General features: G+C 52.4%; 1 protein-coding gene across 1 annotated transcript; it reads left to right on the top strand.

Moving 5' to 3' along the window:
- The first annotated feature begins 8,573 nt into the window (after positions 1-8,573).
- Positions 8,574-24,370, top strand: IGF2 (insulin like growth factor 2). Its single transcript, XM_021526741.2, has 4 exons — positions 8,574-9,087; positions 16,583-16,745; positions 23,396-23,562; positions 24,009-24,370. Exons 1-4 carry the CDS (start codon positions 8,983-8,985, stop codon positions 24,249-24,251), a joined length of 678 nt encoding a protein of 225 aa, XP_021382416.1. The 5' UTR covers positions 8,574-8,982; the 3' UTR covers positions 24,252-24,370.
- The last annotated feature ends 205 nt before the right edge of the window (positions 24,371-24,575 follow it).

The raw sequence follows: 24,575 nt of genomic DNA, 5'->3' as shown, positions 1-24,575 counted from the left end.
GGTTCATGGAGAAGAGATTGTTCCAGTCTGGCACCTCTTGTGGTTACTGTGCTTGTTTTGACTAAAAAACATCCGTGTGATCTCTACATATTTGAAATGGTTGCCTTTAATGCAAAAAAAAAAAAAAAAAAAAAAAAATCTAAACAAAAATCTCTGCAAATTACTTTCAGGCAAAACAAAAATTTCTTTGGCAAGAAGATCTACCTGGTGGACTGAGATGGCTCAGCAAGAGACCCACCTGGAGAAATGAAGGGAGGAGAGATGGGCAGATTTGGAACAGGGAGATGATTTCCATCACTGCCATTACACTTGCTGATCATAAGATGCGTCCAGGTATTTGCAAAGCAACAAGGGCTCACTACAGCCACCTCTCATAATTGGGGATGCCCTAAACTGGGAGCAGCTGAAGTCAAAAGCATAATTTCCAATACATTTTGTGTTGCCTCATTGAACATTTGCTGATGGAGGGGTTTTAATTACTCTCTGCTACCACTGCCTCATCAGCACGCCCTTGCAAGGGGCTCAGATAAAGGCAGAGGGGTGTGCCAGGGCTAGGGAGGGCCTTGCACAGCAGCAGTGTCACAGGCAGGCAGTCACCTCCAGCTCATATGGGTCGAGGCATCCCGGGAACACAGGCACTGAGGTTAGGATTCCAGCACCACGGAGCCTGTACCACACTTGGATTATGCAGGGAAACGTTCGTGGGGGGTCTCCCTTGGCTGTGCTGATATCTTTCACTGCACTTTTCTTTAAACTGTGGGGAAGTTGGATTAGGTGAGGAATTCCACAATTTCTTAGCTTTTCAAATAACATGTCTGCGATATCACCCAGTCTGACTTGAGCTCCCACCTGCCTTGGGAATCCAGTTAACCCTTTGCAGGCTGGCTTCTCAGAGGGCCTCTCTGGAGCCCGTTACCTCTGGTTGATGAAGAGCCGGGGACTCAAGTGACACCCCTGGAGTGGTGCTGGAAACAGGGGGTAGCATCTGAATCACCTGCCATTTGGCTCTACCTACTCAGACAAGCAGTCGCTTCCCCCTCAGCCCAAAAATACATTTGGACACACACACACACACACACAGACACACACACACACACACACACGCCTGCACGCCTGCACGTGCTACGCAAGCATACCACCTGCTGTTTTGAAAAGCTTGCGTGCATGGGTTTTTGGGGAAAGTCACCTCCCAAGCAATTAGTAATTAGCTCAGGGGTTTCAAGGGTCCTACCCTGTGTGAGGTCTCCTGCTCCAGCAGTGCTGGGATCTCAGGAAAATCCTTGCTTCTCTCACCAGAGCTTTTCTGAAACACAGCTGGCACCATAAAAAGCCCTCCTCCCCATCACACAGGACTGTGTTTTACCTACTTGCCCCGAGACACTAATCAGAGATGCCAAGCCCAGCTGTACACCTGTCCTGGAAGGTGAAATAGCTAGGAGCTGGTGACATCCCCAGGCCCACCCTGGCTGGGACCTAGCTCAGGGCACAATACCCAGCTTGGCTCTGCCAGCACCCCACCACACTATAGCCACGCTCAGTGAATTTTTCAGCAGCAGAATATAAACATTTCTAGTGAAGTGCACTTAGTGTGAGCTGCTTTGCCAAGAGCTGTTGCCTCCCCTCCTTCACTATGATTATGAGAGAGAGAGTTCTGTTTAAGTGAGAAAACAAATTGTCCACACCTCCTCCCTCCCGACTGGGCATCCATCACCCAGGGCAAGGGCAGTGTGGTCTGGAGGGGACACTGGCAGCATGGGTGGGCACAGGGTGTCCCTGTGTCATCTCCATTGGGAATGGGGATGAGGTGAGGGTCTAAGTTATTGCAAACTCCCCTACAGCCCCTGACAGCTGTAGGTGCTGGAAGTCCCAGCCTCAAAGGCAGTGAGGCAACAGGGGACAGACTTATCCCTGTCATGAACTGGTGCATGGGGTTGAAAACCAGAGGGAAAATAAGTGTCTTGCCCAAGGTGATGTGTGGATGCTGTGGCAGCAGAAGGCTTTTTATGAGCCCCATGCTGCCCCTTGTTCCCATGCCCACAGCCACCTGCCCATGGGACCCCAGCCCCACATCCTACTTTGGGGTCTTCACTGCTCAGCTCAGACAGTTGTTAGGCCTGACAGCACATTTTTCCTGCCCCAAAAGCCCCAGACTGAAGAAGTGATCCCTGATAAGGTGTGAAGCCCAGGCCTGGAGGAGATGCTGCCACCCAACCCTCTGACTGAAGACAATGAATGCTGCAAACAAAGACCAGCACTGAAGCACAGCAGCAATGCAAAAAGAAAGGAAAAAAAAAAAAAAGAAAAAAGAAAAAAAAAAAAGACAAGGAAAAAAAAAAAAAAAAAAAAAAGAGGAAGAAACGCCTGAAAGATACATAGCTGGGATTCCAGAACCCCTCAGAGGTATTTGGGCTTAGCCAACAGGCTCGGGGTTTTTTTTTTCAAAGCCATTAATTACACAACAGAGACATATCTGCACCACTCCACCTCTCTGTGGCAAATAAGGGCCCCACATATATTGTCTAAAATGAGTCACCCTCGTGCTCCATGCCATCAGCTCCCTTGGGCACTTGGAAAAAGAACCCATTTCATGGTAATATTTGCAGCTGGCTCTTGTGTCTGATTTTTTGCAGAGTATTGAAAGGATGCTCAAGCCACAAACCCCCCAAGTGTGCATCTGAAATGCATGAGCTGCATCCATGGGGACAGAGGGTTGGAAATCCCACCCTGAGCACCTGGGCAGATTTCTGAGCCAGTTGCACAATGAGGCCAAGGGAAAGGTCTTCAAGAAGCTGCACCAAGGCAATAGTGGTGCACTTAAGGACTGCGATCACCTCTGGCATGGCCCATCACTGGCATTGCCACCAGCCACCCAGAGATGGATGTTCTGTTGGAGCTGCTGGAGAGGATCTCAGAAACAGCTGCTGTGTCTCATTTTCTGGGAAAGACCTTACTAAAAGCTCACTTGTTTTCTTTCATGAATCCAGCAATATGCAGCCAGACTGACCAGTTCATGCTGATACTCCTGTGAGCAGGATAAAACATTTTTAAGGGTGATCCCTGAGTTTTCCAAGTGCAGACAGAGCAAAGTGGTGTGTGTGAGGCTGCCCTGCTGGAAGATAAGACACCAACACCCTGAAAGGACATGGTGTGCTCCTGCTCAGAGGTAGGTGGCAACCCTGCACATGACCTTCTCACTGCTCAGCTCCTCCCTGGGAAGCACAGGGATGCCTCCCACTGGAGCTGCCTTCCCAGAACATTCTCATCGGGCCATCCCTGCAGGGACACAGTGATGGGTCACAGTCTTCACCCCAAAGAACTCCTGGTCCAAAGGGTTTCCTGCTGTCTCCTGTAAGATGTTTCACTCGCAGGATGTTTTGACTCTGAGCTTGCTCTGTAGACAGACCCATATTTGTACAATGCTGTAAAGAGCCAACTTCATCCCCTGGTACTTGGAGGAACTAATTGTACCTGCTGGAGCTTTTATTGGTCATTAAACAATCTTGGATTACTTCTTCCCCATGACATTCCAATGGGTATTTTGATGGCAATATTTTAAAAAAAGGAAAACAGGAAATGGTGATGTGCTTAGCTGTTAATATAGGCACAGACACATCTTACTTCTCTTTTGCTCTGTTTGTTGCACATTTTTGACATAAATAATCAGACAAAACTTGGAACATTCTGGGTTCCCTCTGCAATGAAAAGAAGCTGGGGTGAGGGCAGGCATTTCTTCTTTTTTACCTTATTCTATCCTTCTTGGAAATTCCTTTTGGGAAGCTGTTAGCTGAGCTGGAGTCCTCCTTGGCAACCAAGGATAACCAGGAGATGTTTGCTGTTCCACAGATGATGGGGAGAAGGGAGACACTTTTCTCCCTTTCTGGGATCATCTGACTCTGGCACCCCCTGTCCTCCTCCTTTTGGGCCATGCTGCAGACAGCATCGCAACAAACAGACCTGCTGAGCTTCACTCGCTGAACATCCTTTGTGCTTTTTCAATTCCTCCCTCACAACTGGCCACAGGGACACCTCTCTACCCCTCATTCTCCTTCCCACAGCCTCTTGAGCCATGTGAGGCTGCTCGCACTGGAACTTTTCTCTAGTCACTGGGGACATTGAATCTTAAAAGACATTACAGGAATATCAAGTCTGTCCAGCCCATAAAAAAAATGCATAGTTTGTCCTCCACATAAAGAGGGGTGAAAACACTACCCTGTTTTCACTGAAAGTGCCTCTTACCACTGTCACAAATTCCTCTGGCACGGTGCAATAACTTACAGTGGAATAACTTCATTTTTGTTTTGCTCAGCAACCTCCAGGTCCTTAGGAGGCAAATGCCAACACCTCTCCTGAACACCTTAGTCCAGTAAGTGCTCCAAGACATTGGTAGGTCTGGGCAGGAGTTGATATAAGAGTCCCACTTTTTCTCTGAACATGCCAAAAAATGCACCCTGCTGATGCCTAAGGGCAACTGGATTTTTTACTGCCCATAAAACAATCCTGCAGCAAAAACCCTCTGGGCTGGGAGCATGGCCTCAAAATGTTCTTGCTACCCAGGGGTGCCAGGAGTCCTAAAAGAGATCTGCCCAGCTTCTGCTTTTGTTTGTTCCTTGTTGACCAGAGGTCCCAGATGAATTATTTCTCTCACTCTTAGTTCTTTGACTTCAATTTTTTTGCAGGGACCTTTCATATATCACATCCCTCTTTGCCAGTGAATCTTTCCTGTTCCAACAGTTTAGTGTGCCCTGGGATCAATATATCTCAGCATGCAAGGACACGGTGTTATTGTCAGGTTCCTGGGTTGTACAAAGCAAAAGGTATCACTTTCTTAAAGCCACTGAAAGATATCCTGGGCCAAGCACGGTTACTCCTCAGCCATTAAGCAGCTGCATATAGGACTCTGGCTAATCTCTCTCCACTCTCACTATGGACGACTTCTTCCAGTGAAGAAGTGACCCACAGCCCACCCTCACCTTCCTTTTGGCTCATCTTGGACATCTCAGCCCAGACCTGTGGGGCATGTCAGTAAAGCAGTCTGGTTCCTCCTGGCTGTCCTCACTCTTGACATGGGAGAATTTAGGAGGCCATATGAGAACACAAACAGGGGTACCTCTGTAGTGCTGCAGGCACAGCACCTGAAGCACTTACTGCAAGTCCCCGCTCTGCCCACCTTGTCATTTGGGCTGTAATTGTGAAATAAATCAAACTAGCATCACAGAGTGTCTTGGATGGGCTGGGATTAGGTGACCTTTCCTCTCTTTGGATTCCAGGTGGGAGAAGAAGGGAAAAGTCATGTAAATGCTCCTTTTCCTGAAGGTATCTGCTTGGCTCACCTCCCTAGCAGCATCTCTAACATCCATCCTGGCCCTGGACCACTGCATTTTTGCAGTTATTTACATTCCTCTGCCTTTGCAGAAGCACACATCCCTGTCTGCGAGGTCCAGGCTTGGCCCAAGCTTTCCGGTTTTTCCCCCTTTCCCTGGAAAGCTTTCCGGCCCAACGCCACGTGTTGGTGGCCACCCACGAGATGCTTTGATCAGCTCAGATGGGCAGTGCCGCCAGGAGGCTTTGCAGTCTGCCCCAATGCTTCCGAGCTGCTGCAGCAGCAGAGGTTTTCCCTCTGAGTCCCTGACATCCCCTGGTTGTTTCAGGGCAGCTTTCAGATATTGCTTTTATTTCAGCTCCGTCTTTAGCTTCACTTAGTTTCAGCTTACTTCAGTTGACTTTGCTTTGTAAACACCATCCTCACTCCTTGAAAATTTAATGGGAATCCACAACTGTAATTTCTCTCCTGAGCTGCGCTGATGACCACAGAGGTCAGACAAATGCAAGAGGCAGCGGTTTATTTTTACTATATTTTCAACGTTTTCAGATGATGCTTTGGTGCAGCCCCATCCACTTTCAAACCAAAATGCTTCCTGGGATTTTGCAAGACCCTTGGTGGTCAGTACCGTGCTCTGGAGGCCTTCCTATCCCTCTCTTTCTGCCTCCCTGTCTAGAGGTTTGCTGTGTCCTTGGCTTTATTGGTCCTTCTGCTCCCCCTTGCTGGCCCTCCTCGCAGGCAATGCCAAGGGCTGGAGTTTGGGGTGGAGGCAGCTATTGTTCCAGCTATCTGCAGTGTAATGTTCCTTATGACTGTATTAAATGAAGGGCGGAGGTCACACATCCCTAGTTTAAATTAGGTTTCGACTGACCTTTAACAATATTACACTCGTGGATCCTCTCATAACTCACCGAATAAACTCCCCGAGGGTTTTACCACCTCACTCTTTCCTTCCTACTGTAAGGATGCCCGAGGCTTAATGTGCTTTTCTCCAATTTCGCTTTGATTTCTAATCCTATCCCCTTCCTCCCCCCCAGTACAGATATATTCACTCCTTTAAAGGTGGGGGAAAAGAACCTGTTCCTTTTCTCTTCTGGGAGACAGCTCTTTCTTTTGTGTCTCTTTCTTCCCTTCCCCGCCCCCCTCCTCTTTCTTGACACAATGCACTATTTATTTGCACTGAAGGATAACTAAGAAGCAATTAAAAGATCAAAAGGCACAAACACAAGTAGATCCAGTGGCAACTTGTGGGGTTTATTTTGCTGTGGCTGCTGCTGCTGAATCTCCATCAAACTGCTGCCGTGTTTTTCCCCCAGCCAAAGGACACCTCTCTTACTGGGTCGCCTCTTCCTCCAAACCGACTTTTTTATGATCCCTATTTTTCACCCCCATTGTTTGCTATTGCAGTTGTTTACTGGAAAATCACTTGTTTTTCTCTTGCAGGGAGATTAACCCTCCAAGCTTTCTTTTGTCTACTCTCAGGAGGTCCTTGTGGTGAGCTGGGGGAAGGGAGCTGGGCTCCTTCAGCTATTAACAGTAGCTTACAGCCCCGCTGACCCCCCTGCCAAGGTTGGGTCCGGTCCTTTGATGGGGTTCTGCTTTTGCAGGGAGGAAAGGTGGTTTGATCTTTGTTAAGACCACCTCTGCTGAGCAGTTTGCGAGGACCCACAGTTCGGATTTACTAAGTCCTGGCCATCTAGGAGAAACTCCCACAGCCCAAGGTAAGGAGAAATCCATAGCCCTGGCACACGCTGGCAGATGCTCCGTCTCGTTGACGGTCAGGTCATTTATTTACATGTTTAAATATCAGTGTAGAAGCTGAGAATTGGTGCCTGTGGTCTGATGTGCACGGAAGTGCTTCCTCAGCACCTCCCAGATGTGCCGATGTTTCGGTTGCAGCCTACAGCCCTGACACCAGGACTGCTGGGTGTGATGTGCAGCGACACATCCCAGAGAGCAGCACAGCAAACAGAAGGATGCTAGGGAGGAAAGGAAGGGATGCCCCAAAGCCTAGTGAGAAAGGATAATCCCGCCCGTGTTTTATTGAGCACGTTTAGGGAAATTCTGACCATTGAGAGATGCAGCAAACCTCCCATCCTTGGAGGGAAAAATAAGGTACAAACTTGAAAAAAGCGAAAAACAAACAAACAAAACCATGGTTTTTTTATTGCATGCTGGGGTGAGGACTGCTGCATCTTTGCCCTTTCGCACCACTAGCTACGGCAAGCGCTACCAACCTGCCGCTCAGGTCTCAGGCAGCCCTGCTCCTCTCTGCCCCAACAAGGGAGCGCGCCGTGGCGCAGGCTGATACGCGTGCCCCTGCGGAGGGGCAGCGCTGAGTGCGGGCACCGGAGGCTGCCTGGGGCTGCCTTTGAAAGCCAGCGGGGATCCTCCCCGGGCCAGACTTGGAAGGCAGATCCAGGGGAGCCGATGCAGCCCGGTGTGCCTGCCCGGCAGCAGCGCAGAGCAGCGGGAGCGCGTTCTGCCCGCGCTGCTGCACACGCACGGCAAAGCCTGGGAAAAGTCCCTTTGGCTGAGAGGCGGCAGTGCTCGCCTGCAGCAGCCGGCGGCAAGCGGGAGCCGCGGAGGAAAGGTGCTGTGCGAGGTGCACGATGCGGGTGCGGAGGGGCAGCGTCCATGTTGTCCGCACGGACACGCAGGGTGGCCGCGGGTCTCGCTGCCGCCCAGGCGGGGCTCGCTGCCCGCAGCGGGGCAGGCGCGGCGGCCGGCCGGGAATGCCCGTGCCTTTGCCGGGAGCTCCTCCGAGCCGAGCGGCGGCTGACGCCGCCACCTGCGCCCGTGTGCGCCTAGAGCGGGACCCGAGAGAGGACGGACTGGGCGATCTCCCCTCTCCCACCCGGCCGGGACTCGGGGCTTGCCACCTCGCAGCGAGAGGTGCTCAAGGGGTGCCTCCCCCGGTATGTTGGGCAGGGGCTGGGGGTACGGACCCACAGCTCTTCCCCTCACCTGCGGGGCAGCCGCGGATGCGCGCAGCCCCCCTTCCACCCGGGGCCGGCAGAAGGGGTAAAGCTCCCATCCCGGGTAGCAGCACGCAAAGAAACCGTGCGGCAAAAACTTTCTATCCCCTCTTCCCTCCCGAGCTGGACTCCGGAGGGTTACGAGAGAGAAGGAGGGAAGAAAGGAAGGGAGGGAGGGAAGAGAGGGGGTTAGACCGCTCTGCAACATTATTGGCTGCGTGGCCGGGCTGGTGCTCGCCGGGAGAGCATGCCCATTGGGGGGGGATATAAAAGGTATAAAAGCCGGAGCGCCCCGCTCGTCTCCTCGCTCGTGGGGCAGCAGCCGGTAGCAGCGGGCAGCGAGGCAGGCGGCCCCTTCGCCCCGATTAAGGATCAAGGAGACGCACTCAGTAAACACAAAAGTGAGAGCCACCCAAGGGGCAGCTAAAGCAGGAGAGAAAAAGAAGGGAAGGAAAAAAAAAAGGGCGAAAAACAACCCAGAAAAAAAAAAAAAGAGGAGAGGAAAAGAAAGCGCTCGCTCGCTCTTTCTCTAGAATAATAGAATACCTGATCGTAACAAAATAACATCCTTCCGACAAAATCCAGCAGGGACTTGACATACCAAAAAGGCAAGGCGAGGAGAACGTGCCAGGGCGCGAGGAAGGCAAGCCAAAGCCGCGATCGCTGCCAGGGCAGGAGAGCAGCATGTCAAGCACCGGGGCACACACGGATGAGCGCTGCCGGCAGCCCGCCTTCCTCCCCGGCCCGCCGCCGCCGCAAGAAGTTGAGAGCAGCAGCGGCAGTGCCCAGGTAAGCGCCGCTCCGCGCTGGCCCTCCGCGGGCAGAGCACGGTGGGATTCCCCGCGCCGCGGCGGGCAGAGCCGTGCCGCCGTGCCGGGCACCGCCGAGCCATCCCGAGCCATCCCGAGCCGCGCCGTCCCCACGCGTGTCACTAGAGGGACCCCGAGCGCCGGCCCAGCCGCGGCCGGCGGGGCGGCCCCGCTGCGGTGGGGTGCGCGGGGCATCCCCGGGGTCCCTCCCGCCGCCCGCGCCCCCGGCGGGGATGCCGCCCGCGGGGATGCCGCCCGCGGGGATGCCGCCGGCGCGGTCCCGCGTGGGGAGCGGCGGCAGCGCGCGTGTGCGGGCGGCCGCGGCCGTGCGGGGGCCGGGCCGGGGCTATGCGAGGTCACGCAGGGCTGCGCGGCCCCCGGCTGCCCGCGGCGCTCCCTCCGCGCGGGGCGGCTGCGGGAGCGCGGAGACGCGCGGGGAGGCGACCGGCGCTTCTCCGGCTCCGGAGACCGGGGAGATTATTAAACTCTCTTCTGCAAAACACTGCGGTGTGTTTGGTCTCGGGAGGGATAAAAATACAGAGAGGAAAAACAAGAAAGCGAAGCCAAAATGGAGTGAGAGTTAATGGTTGGCGTGCAGCCTTCGATTTTCTGTGATTTTTAAATTTTTTTTTCTTCTTCTTCCTTCCCAGTTGCTTTTCCCTACAGTAATTGTTTTAAGAGCGCAACTTGGAAAGGTTTTAGCACTCTGTTGAGCAGTAGGGAATTGGGGCACATGAGGGAACTCGGATTTAGCGTAACTGTACCAGCAGATGTGGCTGCCTCCCCTCCAGCCAAGGGTACTTCAGCAGGGTTGCTGATACGCCAGGTCTCACTAGGGTGGTGTGGAGCAATCAAGTGTAAAAACAAGGTTTGTGTGGGTGGTTTTAAACAGACACCTCGGGAGAGCCTCTGCTTTCAACCCAGGCTTCCTATACAAAATCAGTAGTTTTCTTCCAAGTGCTGGGATGTGCTTGGAAGACTGAGGCATGTTTTTCTTTGGGTTTGTTTATTGTCAGATTGTGTGTGTATGTGGGAGGCTTTTTTTTTTTTTTTTCCTTTTACTTTGCAGGGCTCAATGTGTTGGGATTTTTATTCCTCCTCTTGCCTTGATTTAGAGTGGAGTTGAGGAGCCTGGGTCGTGGGGTTTTGTTAAGGATGACTTTGTGCTAAGGACATCTGGAGGTATAAAACTGACTGACACTTCTGATTTGACTTCCACTGTGCTGTTTTGGACCCAACTTGACAATTTTGGTGGGGGTGAATGGGTCAGAGCTGTAAATCTTGTTCCGTGTTGTTGACACCCACACAAGTTCACTCAGCCTTTCAAAGGGGCTATCCCAGCTCCTGTGAAAAATCATTAAGGGATAAAAGATTTAACACCGCAGGTCCCCTCCCACCGCTGCATGAAATTTGAGAGCCAAAATGTGTCTGCGTGTGTGTCCCAGCGCTCTTTCTGACAGGTGATCTTTTTTTCAGCCTGGCTGGAGGGCTGCTGCTCCGACCAGTCAACCTGGAGTTATCAGTGTGTGTCTTCCCCTTGATTCCTATAGGCTTCAGCACGAGTCCAGCTTGTCTCACGGAGCGCCAGAGAAAAGCATTTCTGTACTTTTCTTTTTTTAAATAAAGCAAACACAGCAGGTGAGGTCTTATTTTTAGAGGGACCGAGGAGTTGGTGTGTTTCCAGCAGTGCATACGAGCACTGTGAGTGGCCCACCCTCTCCCAGCTCGTGTCCTGGGGCTGACCTCTCCGATCCTTCTTTGGATTGTCTTTGCTTTTAAAAGCTGATGAGTGTGTTAGCAGGGAAAGCGATATCGGCCTCCCTCGGCATGGTTGTGTGAGGGGTCAGGAGAGGTGGGGGGCACCAGGGGAGGAAGTCTGCCTTGGCGTTACAGCCTGGCTCCGAAGGGGTTAAAGTTGCTCTGCCAAGACATAAAGCAAGTTCAACGTGTTGTGGGAATATCATTTGCCAGTAGACTCCAGTCACCACAGTTCCTGATTTAACAGCTTAACTTGCTGTTAACTTTCCCTGATATACTCCAGGTTTTGGAAGGGAATGCAGAAAGGAGAGAGGAACAATAAAGAAAGAAGTTAAGTGAGGCTACTAAAACAGACTTAAATCCCTTCACTGGGTCCTGCCAGCTGTCTTTAGAAGAGTTAAGCAAGACTGCATTTCCTTTTTTTTTTTTTTTTTTTTAATACAATAAATCAAATATTTCTGGGCTGCATACCAACATTTATGCAATACACTCTTGCTCCCCAGTGGGGTGAGTAAATGGTACTGAATACCCCATTCACCTTTTTCAGCTTGACTTTTCCACAGGCACAGTAGTTCTCCTGCAGCACATATAGGCATGGCACTTCCCTGCCTGCCCTGGCCCCTGTCCCACAGGCAGAGGTGGCAGGTACCTCTCTGGGCTCACAGGATGGAAGGCAAAAAGGTGACCCCCCCATCCAGTGTGAGGCAGAGTGGGCTGCTGATGGGGACGAGCAGTGAACACAAAAAAAGTGAGGGCTAAAAATAGCAGTAGTATTGCCAGCCTCAGCCATATGAATGTCATGCAAGCCAGGTGCCAAGAATCAGAAGGTATTTTATTTTTTTAAAGCCTGAACTAAATAACAAAACCCCTGGTCCTCCTGAGTAGTTTTTATTTGCCTGACAACTCAGTGGTCAAATGTTTTGTGTTTTGAAACTTGCTTCTTCCAAGCTGTGGGTGGTTGGAAATACCGTTTCTCTTTCAGATCAAAAGAGAGGCTCTTCTGTGGCACAGCATGAGGTGATTCCTCTGCCTTCAGGTGCTGCTGTGCCTCTGCCCAAGATGCGGCTCCTGGCTGGTTTTCAGCTGCCAAGGCACCTGCCTCTCCCACTGGCTTCCATTATGCCTTTGCTCCTTGGCACTTTGGGGCATCATGCCCAGCGCCCTGTGCGAGGTTGGGCTGCCCCGTGGGCAGGGGCAGCACTCACTTGGCGCTTGAGAGGCTGGCACATGCCCACGTCCTGCTCCTTGGGGATTGCCACACTCAGAACCGGGTCAGCTGCCCACTCTCCTGGGGCTGTCCATGGAGAGGAATAGTGCAGAGAGGCAGATGTTCAGCATCTCTTACAGGCAATCATCAGAGTAGTGAAACATCAGTCTGCCCTTTTTTTTTTTTTAAGGGGTGGAGTATGAGGGATGCTGGGATGTGTAAACTGGGGTTTTTCCCTCTGACATGTGCCACTGGGTTTGGGCTGATGACTTTTCCTTTACCATGCTCCCTTTTAAATATTGCACTGCTCCATAAAGAAGCAAAATTTTTTTTTTTTTCTTTTTGCTGTCCAAATCCAAATTTTACAGACTGGACCATCTGTCAATTCCCTCCTACGTTGTTCTGTTCATATTAAATTGCAATGAAGGCCAGACTGAAGAAGGAATTAGGTCAGACAGGAGGTTTTGTCTCTGTTTTTGGGGAGATTTTTGTTGCCCAAGAGGCATCATGGTTCGGTTTGCTCAGCACAAGCCTGGATGCGAGGGATGCCTGAGCTGTACTCTGAGACTTGGCAACTGGGCCTTTTAGCACATTGTGGCCTCTTGGCCCCTGACTCCCCAGCAGCTGGACAGAAACTGTCGATCCAGCTGATTCAGCAGCAGATCCTGAAAAAATCCTTTAACAGTCTCGGGTGGGAGGGTGACTGCACTGCAGACCTGCCCTTGGGCTCACTCCCAGCACACCACAGCCACTCAGAGAGAACCCTCTCTGCTGGCTAGGGGCTGCCAAGAGGTTTTTGGGGGTCCCTGGCTATGGGTGCAGTGACGTGTGCCACAAGGCACAGGAGTTCCAAGATAGGAACATCCTGCACATGGCAGCCTGCAGCTGAACTGGTTCTAGTGGCAGCCTGGCTTTGTGTGTGGTGCTGGGGATGCCAGGAAAGGCATGAGAGGGGCATGAAGGATGGAGAGCAAAGCAGACCCTTTCCAGGGAGGGAGAGGCCAGCAGTGTGTGCTGATACCTTGTCTGAGCCTTTCTGCACTGATCATGCTGCTTCAGATGTGAGTTACTCAGAGGAGCTTCAGGTGTGATTCCCAGGATGGTACAGGTCACCTGTGCAACCAAGAGATTCCTCCTGCATCATCCCCTTGCACACTGTGTGGGGTCCAAGCCCTCTTCAGGAGGAATTTGGTGCTCAGGTTGTTGGGCATCTGGCACATCTCACTGCCATCCCACTTCATCCTAAAGCCTTTGAGCTCTACCTGGGCACATGAGGAGCAATAGCAGTCAGCATGGCTGGTTGAACCTGCTTTGGCAAGAATGGGACAGTAGTAGCTGTAGCCTCTCTTCTAGCAGAGATAGGACATTATCCTTTAGGGAAGTGTCCCACTTCCCTTGTGCTGCCTTATTCCTGTTCCATTTCTTTTAAGAGAGGCTTTCTAATAAAACATGAAGGTTCTTCCAACCATTGGTGTGAATTTGCTGAATTTGCTCCTGTTCAGCAGCTGAGGAGACCATGCCTATTCTGATGCGTGGGACTAGAAACCGAAAGCTGTGCTGTCTCATGTTTCCAGTGGAGAATGAAGTCTTGGAGGTATTCACAGGGCTTAGACTCATCATGCTGAGCAGCCGTTCAGTTCCTGCCACCAGTGCAGCTGGCATGATGCTTGCACTAACCAGGTGGTGGGCTGCAGGTACCCAGCTGTGCCATGACACCCTCTTTTGTATACATGGCAAGGCAGGTGCAAGCTTTCCTGCATGGGTCTGCTCATCCCTGCTTGTGAGGGAGTGAAGGATCAATTGAAAGATTACTGGGACATGTTGAGCCAGTGATGGCACCCTGGGAGCTTCTATAGCCTTTGTGAGAAGTCTGGGGGCTTCTTATTTGCAAAGTCAGTAGGGCCAAAGGGAGAAGGAAGGGTTTATGGGGTTGAGTTGGGCTGCAGCTCCATCAAACTGGAGAGAAACTGCAGCACTGGGTAGTAAACAAAGATGCTCTTTGCTTTGCCACCTGGTTTCTCATTACACAGCTACTGGAAGGAGCAGGGAGACTCCAAGGTGACAGCAGAGGGAAAGGGCTGGTGGCTGCTGTGTGGGCAAAGGTGGACTTAGTTGCATTTCACACCTCCACGTTTGCCATGCTCTGGATGATAGCACTGGGGATCTCCCTTTTCCTGCTGCTTCAGGGGCATTTCCTGGCTGGAGTTAAGGGGTGTGTGGGCACCTGGAAAGAGCTTGTAGTGGAGGCAGGGAAGGCTGCCAGGGGCTTGCAGTGCGGCTTGTGCAGGAGCAGGTATTTTCTGAGGAGCACAAGTGTTTTTCCACAGAAGGTATCAGGTCTCCCCAGCATCAAATATCACCTGCTGACAAAATCTCTCTCTCCCCTTGCTTTAGAGCATCTCACCCTTTACTTCAGACTGAATGTGGAGGAAAAATGGTATTTGTCACCTGTGCCACCAATCAACTCCTTCGTGTCGGGTCTGGCTCTGGCTTGGGGAGGTCAGCATGCAGCCTGCTCATTAGCCACAGTGCCCACAGCCAGCATGAGCCTAACTGAGGGCATGGGATTGTTTGGGTGTCCTGAAGTCCCATATGATGCCTTTGATGGCAACACTGGCTGGTGGCAGATCTGTCACCCCGGCAATGAGTGCTGGCACTACCTGAGACCTGGGGGCACCAGCAATTGCATGTAAAAAAGGGGCTGAAAAAGGGACAGGAGGGTGGTTGGTCTGTTGTCAGGTGGAGGTCTGATTCCTGACGCTGCAGCACCAGGGGCATGACTCCAGCAGTGAAAGTGATGCTGTGTTCATGTTGGAGAGGCCCAATAAACAACTGTGGGCCACTTGATAAAAAAATCGAGGTGAAAAGGTGCTGGTGGTAAAACACTGCAGCTTGGCAGCATGGTGTCAGAGGCTGGTGCCATCCCTCTGCTCCTACTGTAATACAGAACAAAGTCCCTGCAGTGTGCTGAAGGGACCATTGTGACTGGAAAACCTGGTCCTGGTCCCATCAGTTGCTGATTTGAGACCAGCTTGTTCCCAGGGCTGCTGCCTCTCTTGTCCAGAGCTTTGGAGAGTTTCTGCCAGCGCTGATCTCAATCAGCGCAGGCTGAGCAATACTATGGCCATCAAAACTCAAGTAGGAGGAACGTCCCCCACAGCCCACCCAGACCTTGAAACCTCTGTTTTGGCTTTGCCTGCTGCTGCTCCCTGTCCTCCTGCTGCTCAGAAGAGCTCATGACTTGTAAGCATGATGCATTTATAGCAGTGACAATTTGAGCTACGTGCTACTAAAAATTCGGGAGCAAGGGTGTCTTTATTGCTGGCAGGACCATAGTGGGGCCTCGGGGGACCTGGGCTAATTTCCTGGCTGTGCTGCAGACTTCCCCTGTGACCTTGGGTGAGTCATTTAATCTATCCTGGGCTTCGGCTCCATCTCCGAGCATCCCGGGGGGGTGAGGTAATATTCATTAACTGATATTATTCTCGAGTTGCTCAGATGCTATGGTGATGAAAGGTGGATGTGAGACCTAGTGTCTTGGTTGAATATTAGCAAGGAGAGAGGGTGCTCTGCTTGAGATTAGGGTTGCCACCCACCGTCTGCTATTTTGATGTACATCTCTTCATTTTGAGCTTACATGTCTGGTCAAAACCCAGTGTTATTTGGCTGTACGTGAACTGTGAGGCTCATCACTGAAGGACCATTATGCCTTGAGCCATTCATGGGTTTTGCCCCATCCAGTGGGGCGATAGCACTCTTGCTTTACACCTGCAGAGGTTGACACGGAGGTAAAGCTGCTTGCTGGAGCTGAGTCTTTGGGTTAGTTAGCAAATATCCAGGGAGCTTTTTTTTTTAACGCTGTGCACTGTCTGACACTGCCTTTACTCTCCCCAGTGATGCCTCAGGTGTGTTTCCCATGGGACCATATTATTCCTGGGGGATGTCTTCTCCTCTTGTCAGCAAACACAGCTTGTGCAATCAGCCTCTTGATTGCTTGAGCCTCATCTCTCTCATGCCCGGGATAAAAGCTCTTCTTCCCAGCTTTCCTCAAAAGCAGCTCTAGGACAGGTCGAAGCTTCACTTGATTTCGCTTTGCATGGACATGTTTTCAGACAGGACACAAAAACTTGTCATCAGAAGAGGAAAAAAAACCACCTACTGATAGTATTTGAATGAATTCCCTTTTAAAAGGAGGAAAAAAAAAAAATCACACTGTTGAAAGAGCAGGGGAAATAAAAACCTTTAAGAGGTAGGCTGAAGCGGGATTTTCCAATGGAAAAAGCGCTTCAATGCACACCTTGTGTGCCCAGAGCTGCTGCCCGGAGGGCCGAGCGCAGGGAGCTGGGCTCACCCCGCGGCTGTCGCAGCGCTGCCGCTCCTTCCCTGCAGCAGCAGCAGCATCCCGACACGGCTGGGCATCACCTCGGCGGCGCGCTGCGGGCAGGGGCAGGGCCGGGGAGGTGGCGGAGGGGTCTGTCCCGCGGTGCTAACGCTGTCCCTCTGTCCCCAGGTGCAGAGGATGTGCGCGGCCAGGCGGATGCTGCTGCTGCTCCTGGCTTTCCTGGCCTACGCGCTGGACTCGGCCGCCGCCTACGGCACGGCGGAGACCCTGTGCGGCGGGGAGCTGGTGGACACGCTGCAGTTCGTCTGCGGGGACAGGGGCTTCTACTTCAGTAAGTGCTGGGCACCTGCCCCCACCCCACACCTTGCCTCCGCAGAGTCAGGCCGGGAGGGAAAGGAAGGGTTTCCCAGCCCCATGCCTTTCCTGATTTCCTGGAGAGGAGCAAGAAAATGGACATGCGCTTGGCACTGGTTTTGGGGACTGTCTGGTACCACGGGGAAGCTGGGTCCCGCATATGGTGCTTGGGATAGTCAAATGTCTCTGGGGAACCGTATGTGGCTGGTTCCCCAGTGAGATAAGGGCAAGTCATTATAATAATGAGGATGTCTGCAGCCAGTGCTCTGCTGAGCTTGGGTCCTGGTTTATTTTGAAACTTTGCTGCCTAAGCATTGCATCCTGATAGCAGGAAGGAAGCTGAGCACTCTCCCCTCCCGGGTAGGCTTTGCTTGGGTATAGCAGTACATTCTAGGCTGTTCCCAAAACTTTGTGACAATGCTTTGTGGCTTCCCAGCTACCACTGGTGAAGTTGTTGTTGAAGAGTGATGTCTTACACCTTTGCAGGGCAGCTAATGCAAAAAAATGCAGCACAGCTGTTGTGTGCATCGTGCAGATGGCTTCAGACCAGCTGACTGCAGCGGGCTTTCCACCAGGGTGCTTTGGGTCTTTGGACCATTGGTAGTACAATGGATTGGCTGGTAAACAGGGAGGGTGAGGAGTAAACCAGTGACAATGGATGCTCAGTAATCTACAGGCAAAGGTGGCTAAAGTGTGAAAACCTTGTTTTGGTGTTTCGGTGCCCTGCTCTGCTTGGGAGTGGGAAGACACTGTATCTTGCTCCCCACTTAGGACTGAGCCACAGGGTGACTGACTACAGGAAAGTTGCAAAGCTAAATGGAGGGGAAGAGGATGGAGATACCAGATGCACATGATGCTTTTGGCAGTCTTGTCTCTGCCTTGGGAAAAGGAATTTAAAAGTCACTTTCAAGTAAACAGGGTGGTTTTTTGGAGGAGTAGGGTTGAGAGCCAGCCTCCCTCTTGTTACAGTCTGATTGTGCAGGGAATGATTTTGGACGTCCTTCTCCAACTTGGATGTCCCTTCCCAACCTGGATGCTTCACTAGACTTGTCTCCTGCTGCCTGCTGATATTGAGTAGAGAGAGGCGCAGGGATCCCACACCCAGGCACAGCAGGGTTCAGGTTGGGAAGGGTTTCAGGTTCAGTTTTGGGCAGTGGGTCAGGCTGCAGGTGGCTTTGCATCCCTCTGGGGGCAATCCCCCTGCCCCATCCCGGCTGAGCAGCGGGATCTTCTCATGGCTCTCTGGGTGGTGTTGGCAGGCAGTGCCTTTGGGTGCTCTGGGTGCACTTCCTTGCTGTGATGGAGCCAAGCAGCGAGGGTTTGCGTGGCAGCTGCCCTTCCTCTCTTCATCTCCCCTTCCCTTACCAGCATGGCAAGGAGGCAAGTGCCTCTCCTGCTCTCACAGCTCTCCTTCTCCCTCTATATGTAGAGGAGCATCTGTCTCCCTCCCTGCTTTCTCTTCCCTCCTCCCTCTCTCTGGGGATGAAAGGGAATGGGGCTTTTGTTTTAAGGTCAAACTGACCTCCTTTCACCTCAAATAACCCAGCTGCCCAGGCCAAAATAAAAACACTTTTGAAGGCAGACAAGTCTCTTGGTGCCAAGTAGCCAGTTGGGTGCTTGCAAGGGGGTTCTTACTTTATTTATTTTTGTCCTCTCTAGTCCTCACCTTTTTGAATATTTCTGGTGAGACCAGGTACTGGGGGTGAAACGCAGTCCAATATTTTAACCTTTTCAGGATCTGACCAGCCTGTGCCATGCATGGCTGAAGATGTTTGGGCAATGCCTCTACTTGATGAAGGTTTTGGACATCCCCATTTCACTTATTTTTTTCCTCTCTACCTCCATCAGTTGGTCTCATTAGTGGTTATTTCTGACCCTGTTCATCTTCACTCCTAAACCACACTATTGTCACCAGGGCACAATTGTGTTGCACCATTGTGGGCTTACATCTTAAAACTGGGCCTTGGGTTTGTATTGAGCATCTCACAGCTTGGGATGTGTGACCTGATGAGCAGCCTGTGCTAAACCAGTTGTTCACACAGGAAAGGAATGACTTGGGGAACCTCATCCTGTGCGTATCTGAGGGTCCCCTTGCTGGACAGGCTGGTAATACTGAAAAAAACCAAAAATGGTATGAAAATCCATTATTGCTTTTTTTTGCTGAAGCAATTATTTAAGATCTTGTGATGCTCTGCATTCTTGCAAGAGAGCACTTAGCTAGTGAAACTGGCTGTGGAATACAGTGATCTTTGCATCAGTGCAAGGGGGATGCACGCATGGATAGTGTCCTGGGAGGCACCACGGCTGGCAGGTTCTTGGGGCTGAGAGTGTTGAGGCTGCCTTCAGGAGCTGGGGCTGAAGAAGAGCTGCACTAACAGGAGCAGGGCCATCAGCACTGAGGTTATCTAGCAGTGGGACATGGTGGACATGGTGATGCCAGCTCTGTATCTAGCCCAGGCATGCATGGGCAAGCTAGAGCTGAATCTGAGCACACTTTGCTCTGCACTGGTGATGCTTCCTCCCTGTGACTTTTAAGTCTTTTGGCTTGGCTGGCAGCTGCTCTCAAGGTGGTGGCTTCCTGCCACGACACTGGTTGGTACCCCTGCACCCCAGCACCCACCCGGGGACAGCGGCACAGCCCACGGAGGGATGCTGAGTCCAGCCTGGAGTGAAAAGCAGGGCAGGTCAAGAGGAAGCCTCAGCCCTGAAGTTGCTGTCATGAAGAGCTGGCAGGGAGGGAGAAGGGGCTGCAGGGGGAGAGGCGGCCGACTTCTCTGTAAACAACAGCTCCTGTTTCCTCCTTTCCAACAGCTGATAAGAATTTAGCTCTTTGCAGCCGCTTGTGCTGACGGGGCACATTCTTGCGCACCCGCCGCTCCTCCGAATAATACTAGGAAAAAGCAGGGGGGAAAGTGCGGAGCCGGGGTGGGGGAGGGCCAGGCCGGGGGCACTGGGACGGGGCCTGGTGCTGCACAAAGGCCCCCTTGTTGCTCCCAACATTCCTGCGACAGGGGCACGGGGACTGTTTACACCCAAAGTCCCCTTCCACTCGGCTGACCGCCTGATTGACCGGAGGAGAGGGGACCCAGCCAGGGTGGCACCAGCACCGTGCACCCTCCCCGCAGCATCTGTGCAACCGCGCTGAGGGTGGGGAACCAGGAGCAGTGGGGTGCTCATGCCAGGGAAGGGACCCTCCTGTTCCCCATGGCAGCGGGCACTGTGCCTCCTCTGGCGTAGCTGAGCTGCAGGTACACGGCCTCTGGGTTTTCCCAGGAATGGGTTTGGCTTTGTGCCACTCCTGGGATGCCCTGTCAAGAGAGCCTGTACCTAGGCAGGAATAACCCCAGGCAGCTGGAGGGCTTCACGCTGCCAGGGTTTGCATCACAGGACTTTGCATCTCAGGGCTTGTCCCCTCAGCAGTGCTGTAGAAGGTTTCGGCGAAGCACAGTTTTGGGAAAAAGGGAGCCTAGCCATTCATTGAAGGCCGAGAGGAAGCGCATTTCCTCAGCAGGAGGAGGTCGTTGCTGTGATAGGAAGTGGTTCGCGTGCCCCAGCAATGCCGCAGCCTGCTGCCCACACAGCCCTTGCGGGCAAGAGACAGAGTGGCAAAACCCTCCCTGAGTTTGGCAGTGGTGGTACAGTGAGATGCCACCCATGGGCAAAAGCCAGGAAATTCAACCTTTAGTCCCTGTGTAAATTGTGTTACAGAACAAGCGCTCTTCCCAATCCAGGTCAGCAGCAATATTGCTGTTAGCCAGCAATGTCCTGTTGTCTCCAGGTACTTTCTGAGACTAAATCCCTGTTTGTTATGTTTGCTTATTTTTTTTTCCTAAAGTAACTCTCCCCTGGAGGATTGTAGTGGCGTTTGGCAAGGTCCACACGGACAATTATGTAATGGAAACGTGCCCTATCGGAGAGTCACGGTGGAGCTGGCAGTGGTGCCGGCAAGGGGAGCCGCTTGCAGCAGTTTTGTGCAGGAGAGAAAGGGTAGCACATTGGAGCTGCAGGCAGGGGCAGCAATCAAGGAGGAAGAGGCTTTGTCACTGTGGTGGTCCCTGCTGGGAGCTCACCCTGGTGGTGGCACACCTGGGCATTTGCAAACACACGCTGTCGTGATCTTCCCATGTGTACCTACACCAGAAATTGCCCTTGAAGGCGCAGTGGTGAATATAATCCCGCTTTCCTTACTGTTTTTCTCCTCTCCTCTTCTTTCCAAACAAACACATAGCTGCAAGTGGGAAACTTCTGTTTTTGAGAGGAGATATGTAACCTTTGAAAACCTCAACTTCTCCTCAAACCATGTGTGTCATCACTTGTGCAACCTTCTGTTCAGCGGGAGTGTGAATGTAGCCCTTAGGGAATGTGCTAGCAAGAGGGGGTGACTTTAATTTTTTCTCTTTCCCTTCTGAACTCTCTCCTTCTGCCCATATCAGGATGCCTTTGTGGAGCAGCTTTAATGCTTCAGCAGCCTGCCATGGATTGAGCTGGGCACTGGAATTGATAGGACCTAAGCAGGGGCTAAGTGTGGTGTGGGGTGTTGCTGGAGTGCACCTGTCCCATGTAGCTCACTAGGTATTGCATGCACAGAGAAGAAAACATGCAGCTGTCCCTAAACTGGCTCCTATCCCTTTCTCCGTTGGCTATCACAACCCAGACTGCTACTCTGGCATCACTTGAGCTGTGGGCACCCAACACATCTGCCCTACCTTTCAAGGGAGAGCCCAATCCAGTATTTATTGACCACAAGAGAGAAAATTAAACTCCTAAAAGTGATCCCTTCAATGAACCTTTGCCAAGGGTGAACCAATCTTGTCATCTCCCTGTGGGGCTGGTTAAAGGTCATGCCAAAGTTCTTCTAGAGAAAAAGAAAAGGAAGGTGGTGGCACAAGGGGGATGAATGTGGACAACAAAGCATTTGGAGTGACTCCCACAGGCAGGTCTCATGGTATGGGTCAGCTGCCCCATCAACCAGCACACTGATGTTGTGTTTGTTTGTGTGACCTCTGAGCATGGTGGAAATGCACCAGCATGGACCAGAGGGCTCCTGGCCTATGGGAACATGATTGATTTTAACAGAGAACAGGTGCTCTGCTGCCAGGTTATTACAGATGCAGCAGCAAGGTGTTTTTGCAGTGTTTTCATGCCAGCATTGTACACATAGGGCTCTGTTGTGCATGGAGAACTGTATTGAATATGCATGTCTGCCTTGCACATGTGGGGCTGCATTGAATGCACAAAACCCCATCCCACAAGCACATCTGTGTTGCACATCTGGGGCTGCTTCTCATATGTGGGTTTGCACTGTATGCATAGAGAACTGTGCTTTACAGCCTTTGTCCTAAGGCACTTGGGGTGGGCATCCAGGGTGGGACACCCTCCAGGGAATGTGGTCAGCTCCATGTAAGCTAGGCTTAGGTCTTTGCCAAGGCCTAAGACTCGAGTGCCTGCTTCATCAGGAGTGCAAGGGGTGTGGATCATGTGTCATACACAGGGCTGGTGTGGACAATGATGTGTGTTCCTGCAGGCCAGCTGGGAGGTGAGGGCTCAGCATGCCACAGTGAGCAGTGCCAGGCATTGTGCTTACATCACTCGCTCTCAATTCCCCCTGTGCCCAACATCTCCTGGCTGAGATGTGGTACTGGATCCTGTTTGAAAGCCCTACTGTTGCTGGCCTCTGCTTCCTTCCCTCGGAGCACCTTGCACTGGGAAGAGGTGCTCGTGGCAGTGTGCAGAAGCCTGGCTGCAAACCCCACAACAGCACAAGAGCATAACATGCTACATGCAAAAGCATGGAGAAAATCCTTTTGTTTTGGGCCAGTTTACATTCTGGAAGGCACAATTCCCAAGAAAACTTGCTTTGCATCAGAAATTCAACTTTACCCGTCTCTTTTATTTTGACAGGGAGAGGAAATATGGTAAAACTGATGTAAGCTTTTCCTCTGGAGCAGTTTGGCCATCATTAAGCATTGATATGAAATGCACTTGGTCATTGCTGCACCAGACATGGGCTTTTGCATCCTTCCGCAGGCAGAAATGGGAGAGGAACCCTTATTAAAAGATTAAGTTTAATAGCTATTCTTGGCGGGTGTGGAAGCCTGTATTCTTTCTGCAGCTGTCTCAGAGCTGTCCCATCTGGTAAAATTTAGCCGCCTTGGTTCGCTTCACCTGCCTGAGTGTTGATCCAGCGGAGGGAGGTTGGCAGCCACAATGCTGTGCTGCTTCTTTCTAATAAAATTTGCTTGCCAGGATCAGCATCGGAGACGGTCGCAGTAATTGGCACAGCGCTGGCGGTCAGGCTGGGCTTGAGCTTCCTCACCTCAGCTGGGCCCAAGAAGGCCACCTGTGCCAGAGATAGAGGAGGGAGATAAACCCCCCTCATTTAAAGTGCCTTTAAACTGCTGCTGGAGGCACGTGTTGGCATCAGTAGCATTTGTCTGGGAAAGTCTTAACGTGAGACTTGGCTGGTTGGCGGGCGTGTGTCAGCTGGTCTGGGAGAAGCGCTGCTGTGTTTGAAGGATGTGGAGCCCACCAGTCTCTGGTTGCTGGTGGTGGAGGGATGCCTACAAAGAACTGGGGAGAGGGTCCAGCCCAGGTTGGTGACTAATGCCAGGGTCTCTGCTGTTGCAGGTAGACCAGTGGGACGAAATAACCGGCGGTTCAACCGGGGCATCGTGGAGGAGTGCTGCTTTCGGAGCTGCGACCTGGCTCTGCTGGAAACGTACTGTGCCAAATCCGTCAAGTCGGAGCGTGACCTCTCTGCCACCTCCCTGGCGGGCCTGCCAGCACTCAGCAAGGTGAGGAGGCTGCAAGGATGGTGGCCCTCCTCTGAAATAAACAGAGAGAGAAAAGACGGGAAGGCCATGGGTGGAGAGAACAAACCCCAGCTGCAGGGTCTGATGTTTCTGCAGAGCTTTTGAGAAACAGCCACCACTGGCAAGTCATGCCAAATAGCCTGCCAAAAGTCAGCTCTTAGTAAGGTGGGGAACCAGAGGTGGGCTGAGTCACAGAGTCATAGCATGGTTTGGGTTGGAAGTGACCTTTAAAGGTCATCTAGTGCAACTGCCCTGCAATAAGCATCTACTGGATCAGGTTGCTCAGAGCCCTGTCCAACCTCTCTGTGACTGTTTCCAGGGATGAGGCAATATTTCCATGGGAGGGATGGAGGTCCAAGAAGGGAATCCCCATCTGGAGAGCGGGCAGGCTTGAGTGGAGGCTAACACTGCTATCCCTCTCCTTGCAGGAGAGCTTCCAGAAGCCCTCGCACGGCAAGTACTCCAAGTACGACGTGTGGCAGAAGAAGAGCTCCCAGCGGCGGCAGCGGGATGCGCCCAACATCCTGCGGGCTCGCCGGTACCGGTGGCAGGCGGAGGGGCTGCAGGCGGCCGAGGAAGCCAAGGCGCTGCACCGTCCCCTCATCTCCCTGCCCAGCCAGAGGCCCCCGGCGGCGCGAGCCTCCCCGGAAGCGGCTGGCCCCCAGAAATGAACCCTGACCAGCTGTCTCGATTTTTGATCTCCTGGGGGAGGGCGGGAGGACTGGCGATTCCCGACCCCCAAGCCCCTCCGTCCCCAGGGCCGCTGAGCCGAGGAGCAGGGCGGCGGGGCACCCTCACGCCGCTCCGGCCCCAACCAAACAACTGACACAGCAAGGAGGGGATGGCGGCGGCGGTGGCGAGTAGCACCGCTCCCACGGCATCTTCCTTTTGGGGTGGGGGGGAGGGTTGTTTCGTTTCCCACACCTGTTTCGTTTCCCCGCGCCCCCGGTATTTCCAAACCTGTACTTGCGAAGGGACAGTCTGGCACTTGAACT

The sequence above is a fragment of the Lonchura striata genome, chromosome 6 (genome assembly GCF_046129695.1).
Source record: "Lonchura striata isolate bLonStr1 chromosome 6, bLonStr1.mat, whole genome shotgun sequence".
NCBI lineage: Eukaryota > Metazoa > Chordata > Aves > Passeriformes > Estrildidae > Lonchura > Lonchura striata.
Note: the sequence above shows the minus strand (reverse complement) of the source record. Positions and strands in the feature narration are given on the sequence as shown.